We start from the raw sequence: 12,606 nt of genomic DNA, 5'->3' as shown, positions 1-12,606 counted from the left end.
CCCAGCAACCACATGGTGGCTCACAACCATCTGTAAAGAGATCCGATGCCCTCTTCTGGTGTATCTGAAGACAGCTACAGTGTACTTATATATAATAAATGATTAAATCTTTTTAAAAAAAAAAAAAAAACAGGCCTGAGTAGCTCCCAAGCCATTAAACCCAGTGAGAAGATACAGTGGAATTCACTCCTCTACCTGAGCCCATTTTCTAACCTCAAACAAAACAACAAAACCCAATTTTCCCACAAAGTTCACAAATTGTAAATAACTGGGAGCATTAGTCATTTAACTTGTGTTATCACACCTTTCCATCTGTGTACAAAAATAAAAAGCAGGGTAAGCACCCCCCCCCCGTTTCCATGCCACTGATCCTCCAGTAAAAGCACATCAAACCCCACCAACACCTAGCACATACATGCTGTTCAAATTTCTCCCCTCTTTTCCTCAGCTTCAACTCCACACCAAGTAACAATTACTTTTTCACAAAGGATCCAAAAAAGTCCCAAGTCACCAATGTTAGCTGCCTGGTCAAGGCAGAATTTTATACCGAATTCAACTGTCTGGTCTAGCTTGTACCTTCCAGCAAAGGCACAGGTGCTCCAGTGATGCTGCTCAAGCTGAATTAGAATGATGTGCAGAAGCCATGGCATTTTTTGGTCAGAGATTTGCCTGCCTCTGTTCTGCCTTACTAGTGCTTGGATTTAAAGTCATGTGCCACTAAAACCAGCACTGAGTTTTAAGGTTTATTTTTGTTATGTATGTGGGTATACCTTCTGGCATATGGAGGTCGGAGGACAGCTGCAGGAATTGGTTCTTCTACAAGCCAAGGCTACACAGTGAGATTGTCTCCAAGTTTTTTTTTTTCCAGGATGGGGGTGGGGAATGACAGGGTTTATCTGGCTGTCCTAGAACTCAGGCCTGGAACTCAGCCTGCCTCCTGAAGTACCACACAACTTTTTCCTAGTGCTCCAAGTCAGATGGTTTAAGAGTAATGGCCTATTTCTAAGAGAATGTGACTTTCAGAACAAACCTTGCAAATTCCAAAAGCATGAGGTCTAAGGGTGTAGAACCTGAAGCCAGGTGTTAAGGCCTGGGGATAGTGGGGGTGGGGGGTGGGGTGACATACAATAGATGAGTGTACACAGCACATTTAACTAGCACTCAGGAAGCTGATTTGAGACACGGGGTATATATGGAAACAATGAAGAAAAACCCCAGCCTAAGAAAACATCTATAAATATCACAGGTACAGCTTGCTGCCTCGCACCTTGACTCTGGTATTTGTTTTAGCCATGCTGGAGAGCCAGTGTTGAGTATAGGCAGTTGTGAGCCTCGTATACAAGTAGAGTATGTTACAGAGCATTCAGATGAGCAGCCAGGCCAAAACCACCCTTCTGCAAGGGCCCCACAGACACGTTTGCCTGTAGATGCTCACATTGGAAGTCTGAAGACCAGCAGCCTCAGCTAGCCAGCCTGTTTGTCATAACAAGAAAGGTGGACCTGTACCTCTGGCAGAAACAGAACACCAAGTCCACAGGACACTAAAGCACAGACAAAGTGTAGCTTTTAAAAGGAAGATTTATTTGACAAGGTTCACTTAGCGCAATACACCTAAAAGTAAATCACAATACAATGAAAGACTTAAATCAAGGCCTCAGAATTTCGTACAAACACCAAGACCAAAAATCCTAAAAAGTAATGGTATTGCGTCTCAGAATTTCTCCATTAACTTAAAAAAAGAAAAGAGCTTTAAACTCACGTGCCTTACAGGTTATCAAATGAATTTAGAATTAACAAACATGCCAAATGTTTCACTTTTAATTGTAGACGCAGCTCCTATAGTTTTACAAAAAAAGCATGTCTTTTCAACATGCATCAACAGTGTTCAATGTATGTATGTATAAGAGCAACATTTAACATAATTCAACTGCTTTAACCTAAATACACTTACTGCTTACGTACATCCTACATAACTAGAGAAAAGCTAGGAATTAAGTTTAACAGTTAAAGTTACTCAACTTTGCCCTATCATCCTAGGTGACTGCTATGTTCAACATTGAACCTTCTTTGAGCGATCGATGCCAAAGTTCACTTAAGAGAGCAGGCATTAAAACCACAAGGCTGGATTGCAAAAACTGTTAAACTGAAGGGTTTTAAAAAAATTTCTTTTTGACCAAGAGTCAGTGATCAAAATCAATTACATTCCCCATCCACCACTCATACTAGACATGCTAGACATCCCTCCCATTCCATTCACGCCCATAGATGCACGGCTTCCGCTACTGTAGTAGCTGCTGTTCACTGCTCCTTGGCTACCTGTAAAGAGATCCGTTTGACAAGTCAGGAATAGTGCTAAATGATCAGTAAAATAAAATAGCATTCCAAGAAAAAATTTAAAAGGTATACGAGTGCAAATGGCTGTTGTCCAAGTGGTGAGACGCTGTCTGGGAAAAGGGAATCCCGACTCCAAACAAATCTCAATTAAACCCTTTTCTCCAGTACCAACTTGTCAGACTCTTGTGCTACCATTTCTTCAGGATCAACGTGGAAATTTAAGTTTAAAGGAAAACTAGTGTTTTTCAAAAATTGCAAAATTACTTTGTTTTTAAAGCTACCCAAAAGCATTTTAAAAAATTGTACCATAAACATGTATTGTATGTCCACTGAATGATGTGTATGAATAGGGAGCACAGGGGAAGTCTTTTGTTTTGCCTACTCATGGTGAGCAAAAAGTAAAAGAACTTAAAAAAGTTGGACTAAAGGCAACTTACTGTGCCCAAAATGGCAGCCTCCATGGAGTTAAGTCAGAGTCACTGACTGCTATAGAAAGTGTTATCACAACATTATCAGTCTGTGCTATTGGGAATTTAAATTATATTTTTTGAGAAAATATTTACCTATGCAATGTTTGATTGAAAATCACTGGAGTTTTCCTGTAAAACTTGGTCTGCAAAAGGATTTTGTAGGGTAAGACTATAATACCAAAATTACCATTCTTTAGACCAATTGAAAAAAAAAACAAAACAAAAAAAACCACATACCATCCCTAGTAAAATACTGTCTTGAACCCAACCACCATTCTAAACATAAGAATCACTCTGTCGAAAATTAATTTAATGCTACAACAGAAAAGCAAATTAATGTTTTAATACACAGATGTTTTAGTTTGATAGTGTTCAAAATTATGATTAGAACATATATCCTCCCCAATGACTATTTCTGTAAATTAAGCTATTAAGAATCATAATGAAAAAATACATTTAATACCCCACTTTTTAAAAGGAGCCTGCATATCACCCCCAACTAAAGAAACCTACCTAAAACATACTCTAAGTATATGAAAAAAACACTCACCATATCCGCTCATGCTGCTCTGGCCACCATAGCCACCTCCATAACCACCACTCAGCTGCTGGCTGGCTGGGCCACCGTAACTGGACTGGTTTGCTGTTAAGTTAAAAGAACATTAGAGTTTTGTCCCTCATCCAATGTGGTACCTGGTGGTACCGGGCTTGTAATTCTATGTCTACAATTTTCCAGTCTTGTTCTTATATCACTGTCTCCATCTGCCTACTATCTATGACAAAATTCCAATTGTCTATAACCAGATTAACCTTTATAATCATATAAGCTAGTCAAATGTTTTATAAACCAAAGGGTTAAGGACTAAATACACATGACTCCCTAAATAGAGGCATTTTGTGACCATCTTATCAAACTTTAGTTTAATAGTGTTCTCCTCCTTAGCTCAATATATATTTAGATGTCATTATACAGGCTATCAGTTAACACCTAATTAATTATGCCTAATTAAAAATTTAATCCTGTATTTTTTACTAAGTATTTTAGACTTAAACTTTATTAACAGATAATATAATATTCAATAGTCCCCTCCCCCAAAGAGAAGTACTCATATCTACTTTGAGTAATCTACCTAAGCAGTTCTTACAAGATTTTAGAAATACATCAATTAAAATATTTGTTCAAACAATCTATCTGCCTACATTTGTTTCCTAACTTTAAGATTATTGTAACTTATGTAATTATTATTCTAACAAACTCTTATGCTAAACTAATTAAATATGTATTAAAACTTAGCTTATTATCTACTTATACAGATATAAACGTTTTGGTTTTTAAAAAAACTAACGATATTTACACAAGCCCATGCCTCCCATCATTTGGCTACCATAAGCACCACCGCTTGCTCCTGCTGTAGAATTCAAGAAGAGTTCTACATATCTGTGTTCTGAAATGAGAGAAAAGGCATACAAGGTTAGCTTAAAAAAAGACACTAAAGTGATATTTACACAAACCCATGCCTCCTAGCATTTGGCTACCGTAAGCACCACCGCTTGCTCCTGCTGTAGAATTCAAGAAGAGTTCTACATATCTGTGTTCTGAAATGAGAAAAAAGAAAGTTTAAAAATGTTTGTTGGTAAAAGAAAACAAGTCAAGCAACTTAAAAGTAATTTGTGAATCACAAATGTTTTGGCAAAAAGAAAATTCCCACGTTAGTAAGAACTAGCTTTTTTTCGGAGCTGGGGACTGAACCCAGGGCCTTGCAAACGCTAGGCAAGCGCTCTACCACTGAGCTAAATCCCCAACCCCAAGAACTAGCTTTTTTAAAAAAGATTTATTCATTTATTATATGACTACACTGTAGAGAAGAGGGTATCAGATCCCATTACCGATGGTTGTGAGCCACCATGTGGTCACTGGGATTGGAACTCAGGACCTCTGGAAGAGCAGTCAGTGCTCTTAGACACAGAGCCATCTCTCCAGCCCTAGCTTTTAAAACATTTATCTTTGAACTATCATATCAACTAAAGACAAACTTCAAGATTTTATCTTCATAACAAATCCCAAATGAGGTTTAAAAACATATATATCTTCAGTACAGCCAAGCTATCCCTACCCCACTAGAGATCAAATCTTCCTATATATCCCCTTATAATGGCTATAATGATTGATGGCTATGGATTTGGTTTGGATAGATTTAGAAGAGGTAAGGTAAGAATTCTCAATTCTACTCTAAACACTGTCACTCAACTGCCTGAGTTTTTAATTACACTTACGCATATTTGCTTTATCTTTTGACATAGCTGCAACAGCATCTTCATGAGTTGCAAACTCAACATCTGCTTCACCAGTTACTCTGCCATCAGGTCCAATCTCAATATGTACTCTCACAGGGTTGAGTGGTGAAAAAAACTAAAAAGTACAAGTTATTCCAAATTAGTTAACTTTTTAAAAATCTAAAAGTATGATGATCACCCATTTTTTACTGCTGTACTGAATTATCAAGTGAGTTTATTTGAACACTTACATTATAAATGTCATTCTCAGTAGCTCTGTATGGTAATCCCCGCATGTGTACACAGTGTCCTGTTGTACTCTGGAAAGTGGAGCCACCATCCCCATATCTGTGGTCAGACATTCCTGAAAAACAATAATTGAGGTCTAGATGGACAAGTGTGTAAGTATCCTTCAATTGAGAAATTCAATTCTTACCTTACCTCTTCCAAATCTATCCGAACCAAATCCATAGCCATCATTATAGCCATTATAATCATCATAGCCTCCATAGCCTGAAAGATGAAAAGTACCAATAGTCAAGAAAAAACAAACAAAAACCCTACACAAAAGAAACTGGTTCAACATATCAACAGCACTACACACCTCCACCATAAGCACCACGCCTCATCCTCTCAAAGCCAGCTCCTCTGCCAATGCTGTTATACCCTCTGCCAGCCCCAGGTCTGTCATAGGGACCTGGCCGCTGCATGGCCATAAGTTTTCGTGGTGGATCATAATGAGTTCTAACTTCAGCTCGACTGCTCTTAAATATTTCAATATACCTAAAGCATTGTCCAAAAGGAAGGGGAATGGGGAGGGGAGAGAAAACATTAGTTCATGTCATACAATTACTTAGTTATACAAGAAAAACAATTTAGTCATAGCCATGAAACTGACTAATATTTAAAGCCAGATTTCTTACATTTGCATAGGCAATGACCAGAAATTCACTCAAAAGACTATTTAAACTTTATAGGAAAAAAAAAAAGAAAAAGAAAACAAACTCCTCTGAGGCAGAGCCCAACCTTAGAGGCAGAGAGGAGTATTGTTAAGTAAATGGTTTAGGAGGGAATAATTCCACTCAACTTTCATATTTCAACTTCTTTGGCAGTATGTGTAGCAAGTGGGCTAAAAAGCCAGCCTCCACCAACAGTCTAGCCCACACTACACACTTCCTTTCGCCAATACCCAGCCTATGCTTTTAGTAGGAATCAGCATAGGTAAAAAAAAAGCGCATGCTTCAATGAAAAATAGTCACAAGCAAAGAGAATAAAACCCTTTGTGACAATTTCTTGAAAGCTATGCTTATTAATACATATGCAGAATATTTATACAGCAAGAAAAAGTTTGTTGCATTTCAACTTTAAAAACAAGATCAGAAAGTATCACATTTTCTTATGGTAATATTAATTGCCTATGTGGGTGTTATTACAGCTAAAGACAGGTTTGTAGTAATTTTTTAAAGCCATAGTCTCTCAACTCTATTGATTGGGGTTAATAAGCTAAGAGTCCTACAAAATTGTAAAGATAGACCAAATAAACTAGGGGTAATCTTAAAACCTAAAATTTAATTTGAATGCAATATATTAACTAGGAAAATTTAGAAGTTATAGCAGGTTATCAATTAACTGGGAATAGGAAATGGGTTATTTCCTCCTTCTAAGCAGAGAGAATATGGATTTAATTGTTTACCATAAGAAAAGTGACATATCCAACCAACCATCCATCCCCACCTGTGCCCTATTCTTTCCTTGTGTTTCTTTAGAGCCTTTTCAGCTATTTCCTGTGAAGCAAACTGCACGAAGGCCTCCCCCGTACTCCTCCCCTGGAAGTCCACCGGCAATGTTATCCCATTTGGCACGATTTCCAACCCTTCAACCCAAGGACAAATAACCCCAGTAGGGGGGCAATATTAACATCACAAGCCCAGAAATGATTCTTCTTATAGCTTTAAATAAACCAGAATTTTAACTTTAGGTGAATGGTATGCTTTCAACAAGTATTCTTAAAATATGCATTGCAATAAAAAGAAGTTCCACTATTACAAAGTATAACTCAATTCTTAACACACCCAAGGCACAGTATATACAGTAAAGGGAAAAAAAAGCTTTATACTCCAGAGGGTGCATTAAGAATTCAACAATTAAAAACATCTATGCAACTTAATAGAATTATACAGCTTGAAATTTTTTAAGCATTACAATAACAGTGTTAAGTAAAATAAGGTATCTTTTAACCTCATTACATATTTCAATTCAAGTTATCGGAACTTCAATTTTAAAATTATACATTTAAACATTTATATAAAAATTGAAAACATTACTTAAGAATCATAATTGACAAACATACAAACTAAACTTTCAACAATAACTATCTACAAAGCAATCATGCACTCTTATGTTCTAACAGTAGTATGATTCACTTCTGGAAATTCCGTCTATGAAAAATCCTTCCCGTGGATACATTCCCAAGCTTACAAAAAGGCCTTAAAGCACTTTCCTAGAAGATATGAAATTATGTTCATATTTAACGTTGACAGATTAGCATTCAATTCTCACCAATTTAGATAAAACAAAACAGACTTGATTTGATACTACAAAATATTACAAATTGATACATATATATAGTTCTATAGTCAAAGTTCTAATACATACTATGCTAAAAACCATAAAGATTTCTAATTCTGTTTATGTCATCAAGAATATTAATAGTACTTAAAACATATAAGATTTAACATTCTGCTAAGCATGCAATCCTATCAGCTCTTCAACATAAAAACATTCAAATACTTTAGGCCCAGAACAACTTCAAAAACTTTCTATACTGTTTTCATAAAGACTACAAGCATACAGCCTACACTTGCGACAATTGACTTTAACCTCTAATAAACTAGCTAAACCAAGTTCCTTTCATAACAATTTTCATTCAGAAAATTACACTATCTAAAATATGTCTGGTCCCATGACCAAAAATAAGTTCTTATAACAAACACCATAATAAACTAACACTCTACACTCAACACTAATCTAATGTTAAAAAGAGCTTACCTTTAACTTGCAGTACTTTGCTAAACAGCAATATGAGGAAGTAGTTAAGATGGCTGAGTAGAATCCTCAAAGGTCTACTCTGAACTACAATACTAAATATAGGCAAAGTTAACACTTTGGAAATACTTCTAATTTCCACCTTTTAAGATGGGCTTAAGTTATTTGAAGGTCTCCAGGAAGAAAATGTGAATTTTACAACATATATTCATCAACCTACTTTCAGTACCTAGACTACTCAACTTTAAAGTCTAATACTAAATCATGTCGCCAGAAGCTGCCATACCTCACTGCTCAGCAACAAACAGGACTACATACCTGAGAAGAACTGAACAATTTCTTCCTTGCTACATCCAAAAGGGAGTCCTCTAAGCCGTACAAAGCCATCATTGGCCGTGTCAGGACTATTGGGACCAGTATGCTTCAACACCCAATCCATTTCAACGTTGTTTGACTTGAATACTGAAAGAGGTGCTTAGAATTAGTCAATTAAGTTAGAGAACAAAGTCCAGATTTCCTGGGTTTTAGATAACTAGGAAGAGCTGCCATAAACTCCCTTAGATGACCATTTCCATGCGGTCAAATACCTAAAATTCAGAAGGGGTAAGACCTCTATGTGTTTAAACATTTACTGTTACTAGGGCAATGTAAATCAAACCTTCAACATATCTGTGTCCCATAGTTTCTCTGTCTTTTTTCAAGGCCAATTTGACTTCATCTTCTGATTCAAGTTCAACAAAAGCCTCGCCACTCGGTCTGCCTTCTCTGGTGTAGATGAAACGAATACCTTGAGCCCCATTTTGAATTTTGCAGTCTGAAAAGAAAACAATGCTTAATACAGAATTTAAAACCACCTCTGGGTGATACAGGTGAGATGCATATTCCTGTCATCATTAAAAAAAAACAAAAACAAAAAAAAACAAAAAAACAAAAAAAAAACCCACTCCTAAAGACTAAAGACTAAACTGATCACTCACCATCAAATTACCTGGTATATAGGATATATTCCTAATCCATCAAGGTACCTTAATACTCAAAAACAGTTCAAATGAAGCTACTGCCTTGCCTCTAAGTATCCACTAACCATCTCTGCACAATGTCTCAGAATAACCTCATCTGGGCCTGGTGACCTCACAGCATTTTCTGGGTGGGGGACCATGTCAGCTCTCCTCTATCAGCAGCCACATAACTGCTCACTCAAATCCAAACTCCAGCTCAATACTCACCTGAAAGGGCATCAATGTAAACAACTAAAGGCTCCAAACTGCACAGCTCAAGTCAAACCCGATGGCAACTGCCCCCTGCCATTGCTTCCAGTATACTTGAGTCTTGTTTTACAGGTCGTTTTCTGTTACCACAGCTAAATTCAGACAGTAAGGTCAACACTACAGGTACCTTTTTACGAAACTTGTCAATGTTTTTGAAATACACCTCTCTTCTCTTACAACAGTGGGAATAAGATTCTGATAGAAATTATTCAGAAAGCCTACACATAGTGTAAAAATAAGTAAGATTCTACAGTGACAAAACTTTCTTGGTTTCAGGGTTCTCAGTTGTAAAGGGATCCAGTTTTTTAATTAACTAGACCTAGAGCATGAATTCAAGGACCAAATCCTAATCAGGAAAAATGAACTTTTCCAAAGCAGAATGCCTCTTTTCAAGTGAATATATGTAAGGAAGTGCAGTAGCGCTTCAAAGGGGAAATTACTATCACTTGTCTGTACTGCTCCATTTGTTTTTCAAGACCAGGGAAGAAATCATATCTTTCCCTACTGAATTCTTTCAGAGACAATTCCAAAATGCACAGATTGGTGCTTAGAGACCGAAAAGATTCTGCAGGGCCACCAGCATCCCAATGGGAGAAGGGGAGGGGGGCGGAAGGAGGGGGCATTTCGCAATTACCATTGCGTAACAGCGGCTGGCTGAGCGCGAGCCCGGGAACCGCTGGTGCCTGTGACTCGCTAGGGGGCGCCCTGAGGTCCGCCCCGCCCCGCCCGGCCCAGCCGCGGGCCCCCACTGACAACTCCCGCCTCAACTCACCAGAAAAAAACCGCTGCACTTCATCCGCGGAGCAGGACCAGGGCAAGCCCCGGACCTTCACCACGAAGCCCTCTCCGCCTTCTGCTCCCAGCATCATCGTCTCTTCGCTGGTCCTGGCGTCGAAACAGACTGCAGGGCTGCGGGGTGGGAGGGGGGTGGGGTTGTTAGGAACACGTCTAAGAAACAGTCATTTAAATGGCCCTCCCACTTCAAGGCGCCCTGCGGGGTTCGACCCGGCGCCGCTACGGGAGCCCCGCCCGTTACGCTGCCTTGACCCCGGAGACTCAAGCATGCAACCCGGCCTCGGCTAGCGACCCGATCCCCAACACCACTCTGTGCGCTCAGTGCTGAGGAGGGTCTAGGCTAAGAAAACCCTGGCCTACAGCCATGGTGGAGACAAGGAAATGGCGGCCGCCGCTTCCGCTCCGCCTCCTCAGACATCTCACACAATAGAAGCGGCGCGGCCTGCAGGCCTAGGCGGCGCTGCCACGCCGGCGAGACACTCGCGGTTTCCAGGGGTAGCCTGTGCTTGCCACGGCCCCCCAGGTTTTAACCTAAGTTCAGCGACAAGCAATCGTCACCAAAATAGGCGTCCGTGGAGGGCTCTGGTAGCAAACGAAGACAGAACACCACTCACCTCCACACAAAGCCTCGGCGTGGCTGAGGAAAAATGATAGGAGAGCGCCTGCGCAGCCTAAATAAAGCCCTCCGAGCAAACTCTGCGCACGCGCACCCCGTTGCCGGCCCCGCCCCACTTGCGTCACACAGAGATTAAACGCATGCGTATTAAGAAAACCTGCGCTCTCTCCCGCTAGCCCATTATTACACGCATGCGTTTGGGCTCCGGCCCCTTCATAAACTGACCGAGGGGTTTTTTTTCTTCCTGCGCCTGCGCCCTTTTGCAATTATTGCGCTTGGCGTCTCAGCGGTTTATCGTTTTACTTAAAGCGCATGCGTCTGCCTTCAAACCGTTCTCTAGACCTACCCGCCAGAGTGGGGGAGGGGAATGGCGATAATCAGCTCCCAGCAGGGACTGGGTAATAATCCAGAGTTCAGGTTTACAGGGGCGGTTGTTCTACCCTTAATCCGCAGCTTTTCTTCCGCGCTCCTGTCAGTTTTGAAAGACAGCAGGAGGAAAAGGAAGCCATGCCCTTTCTCCCTAGAACGCGTAGGAGCTGGAAGGCCGGTTTATGCCGAGCCTCCTCTCCGTACCGCCCCGCCCCTGCGCCCAAAGCCCAGATCACCGTGGGGTGCCTAGGACCAGTCCCCTTACCTGCCCGCTTTAGGGGATCAGTCCCCGACCCACATGGGCTGTCAGTGCCCGAGCTAGTCCTGTATCCCACTTTGCCTAACGAACTCGCAGTCTGCGAACCCCTCGCCTTCCCAAGGCCGCGGGCCCTCGCACGAGAAGCGCTCTGTGTGCTGCGCCTCGCGAGTGAAGGCTGAGACTACCAGGTGCGCGGAGGACGCAGCCCCAGAGCGCGGCGCCCGACCGATGTACCTCTCCCAGGTGGAGACACCCCCGGGTCATCTCGTGTGCACTTACAGAGATAAATGGGTAAAAATTTAGAATTCCAGCAACACAGCAGAATACGGATGATGTTCGGAGTCTCTCCGGACTTGACTGACCCACCCCTGCCAGACCTGGTAGAAATTAACAATAGTGTTATTGTTTTGGTGATGCCACAGTGGGTACCACAGTTGGTATGCCTCTGAATGCCATCACAAGAGGTCGCAGTCAAAATTACGTTTTTCTTTCAAGTACAATATTGAGGAGGCTAAATCCACTTTGGATAGTTTTTTTTAAGGGGGTGGTCATCAAAGGAAAGGTGCAGAGACAGCTTGCAGAACTTGGACCTTTTAAGTCTGCGCAAGGGTGTTAAGTAGACAGAAGCTTTCAGCAAGAGAGCAACAGGAGCTGTGTAACATGAACCTTCAAGTGTAAGGGAAACTCCGATGAAACAGGCTGGGAGAATAGTGGGGCATGACCTCACCTGCAAAGGAGCTATCTAGAGGAGACGGAAAACACTAGCTTAACTCATCAAAAGTGAGACTCCCAAGTCTCCAGGCCAGTAGGTGGGTGAAAAGCAAGACTACAACCCCAGCCCAGGAGAACTACAACTTCAAGACCTGCCGGGGCAACAGAGTGTGTTCGAGGCGGCCAGGGAAGCTTAGTGAAAGCCTGTCTCAAGAAAGATGAGAGAAATCTTAGTGGTAGAATGCTTGCTTAGCATGTACATTACCCCCTACATGGTCTTGAGACATGAAATAGATTACCAAAAATGTACTCTTCACTAGTTAATTCACACCATTTGAGAGCTCTAGTCTTGTTAGATGACCTAAGACCAGTGGTTTATGATTACATTTATGGGGGAGTGATGCATTCGAGAGAGGCTTTGGGTAAATCAATCCTACCACTTGACCACACAACACACACATACCA

The 12,606-nt window shown here is 40.8% G+C and overlaps 2 protein-coding genes across 30 annotated transcripts in view; one reads left to right on the top strand and one right to left on the bottom strand.

The window, feature by feature from the left end:
• The window catches only part of Rufy1 (RUN and FYVE domain containing 1), a 48,042-nt gene extending 45,922 nt beyond the window's left edge, over nt 1-2,120 (top strand). The window contains exon 19 of the mRNA XM_087572873.1: nt 134-2,120. The gene's annotated coding sequence lies outside the window, so the exon portion shown is untranslated. The remainder of the gene's footprint in view (nt 1-133) is intronic.
• Nucleotides 1,559-11,616, bottom strand: Hnrnph1 (heterogeneous nuclear ribonucleoprotein H1). 29 transcript variants are annotated; one of them, NM_080896.2, is given in 14 exon segments: nt 1,559-2,316; nt 2,898-2,947; nt 3,355-3,447; nt 4,160-4,249; nt 4,341-4,400; nt 5,079-5,214; nt 5,330-5,463; nt 5,520-5,591; nt 5,683-5,861; nt 6,813-6,951; nt 8,442-8,585; nt 8,782-8,937; nt 10,164-10,300; nt 10,801-10,863. In NM_080896.2, coding segments are annotated over 12 exon segments (1,350 nt in total). In that variant the 5' UTR covers nt 10,261-10,300; nt 10,801-10,863; the 3' UTR covers nt 1,559-2,316.
• Nucleotides 11,617-12,606: the final 990 nt, after the last annotated feature.

The sequence above is a fragment of the Rattus norvegicus genome, chromosome 10 (assembly GCF_021556685.1).
Source record: "Rattus norvegicus strain SHRSP/BbbUtx chromosome 10, alternate assembly SHRSP_T2T, whole genome shotgun sequence".
Classification (NCBI taxonomy): domain Eukaryota; kingdom Metazoa; phylum Chordata; class Mammalia; order Rodentia; family Muridae; genus Rattus; species Rattus norvegicus.
The sequence above is the reverse complement of the archived record's forward strand: the minus strand, read 5'-3'. Positions and strand labels throughout refer to the sequence as shown.

Bases quoted from the DNA above. Each gene is read 5' to 3' on its own strand.
- Hnrnph1 (XM_087569538.1), bottom strand. From the start codon at position 10,260: ATGATGCTGGGAGCAGAAGGCGGAGAGGGCTTCGTGGTGAAGGTCCGG. The intron at 8,938-10,163 runs GTGAGTTGAGGC...TTTTCTTTTCAG, and splicing joins AGTGCAGCGGTTTTTTTCTG to ACTGCAAAATTCAAAATGGG. The intron at 5,862-6,812 runs GTGGGGATGGAT...ACAATGCTTTAG, and splicing joins AAGGAAAGAATAGGGCACAG to GTATATTGAAATATTTAAGA.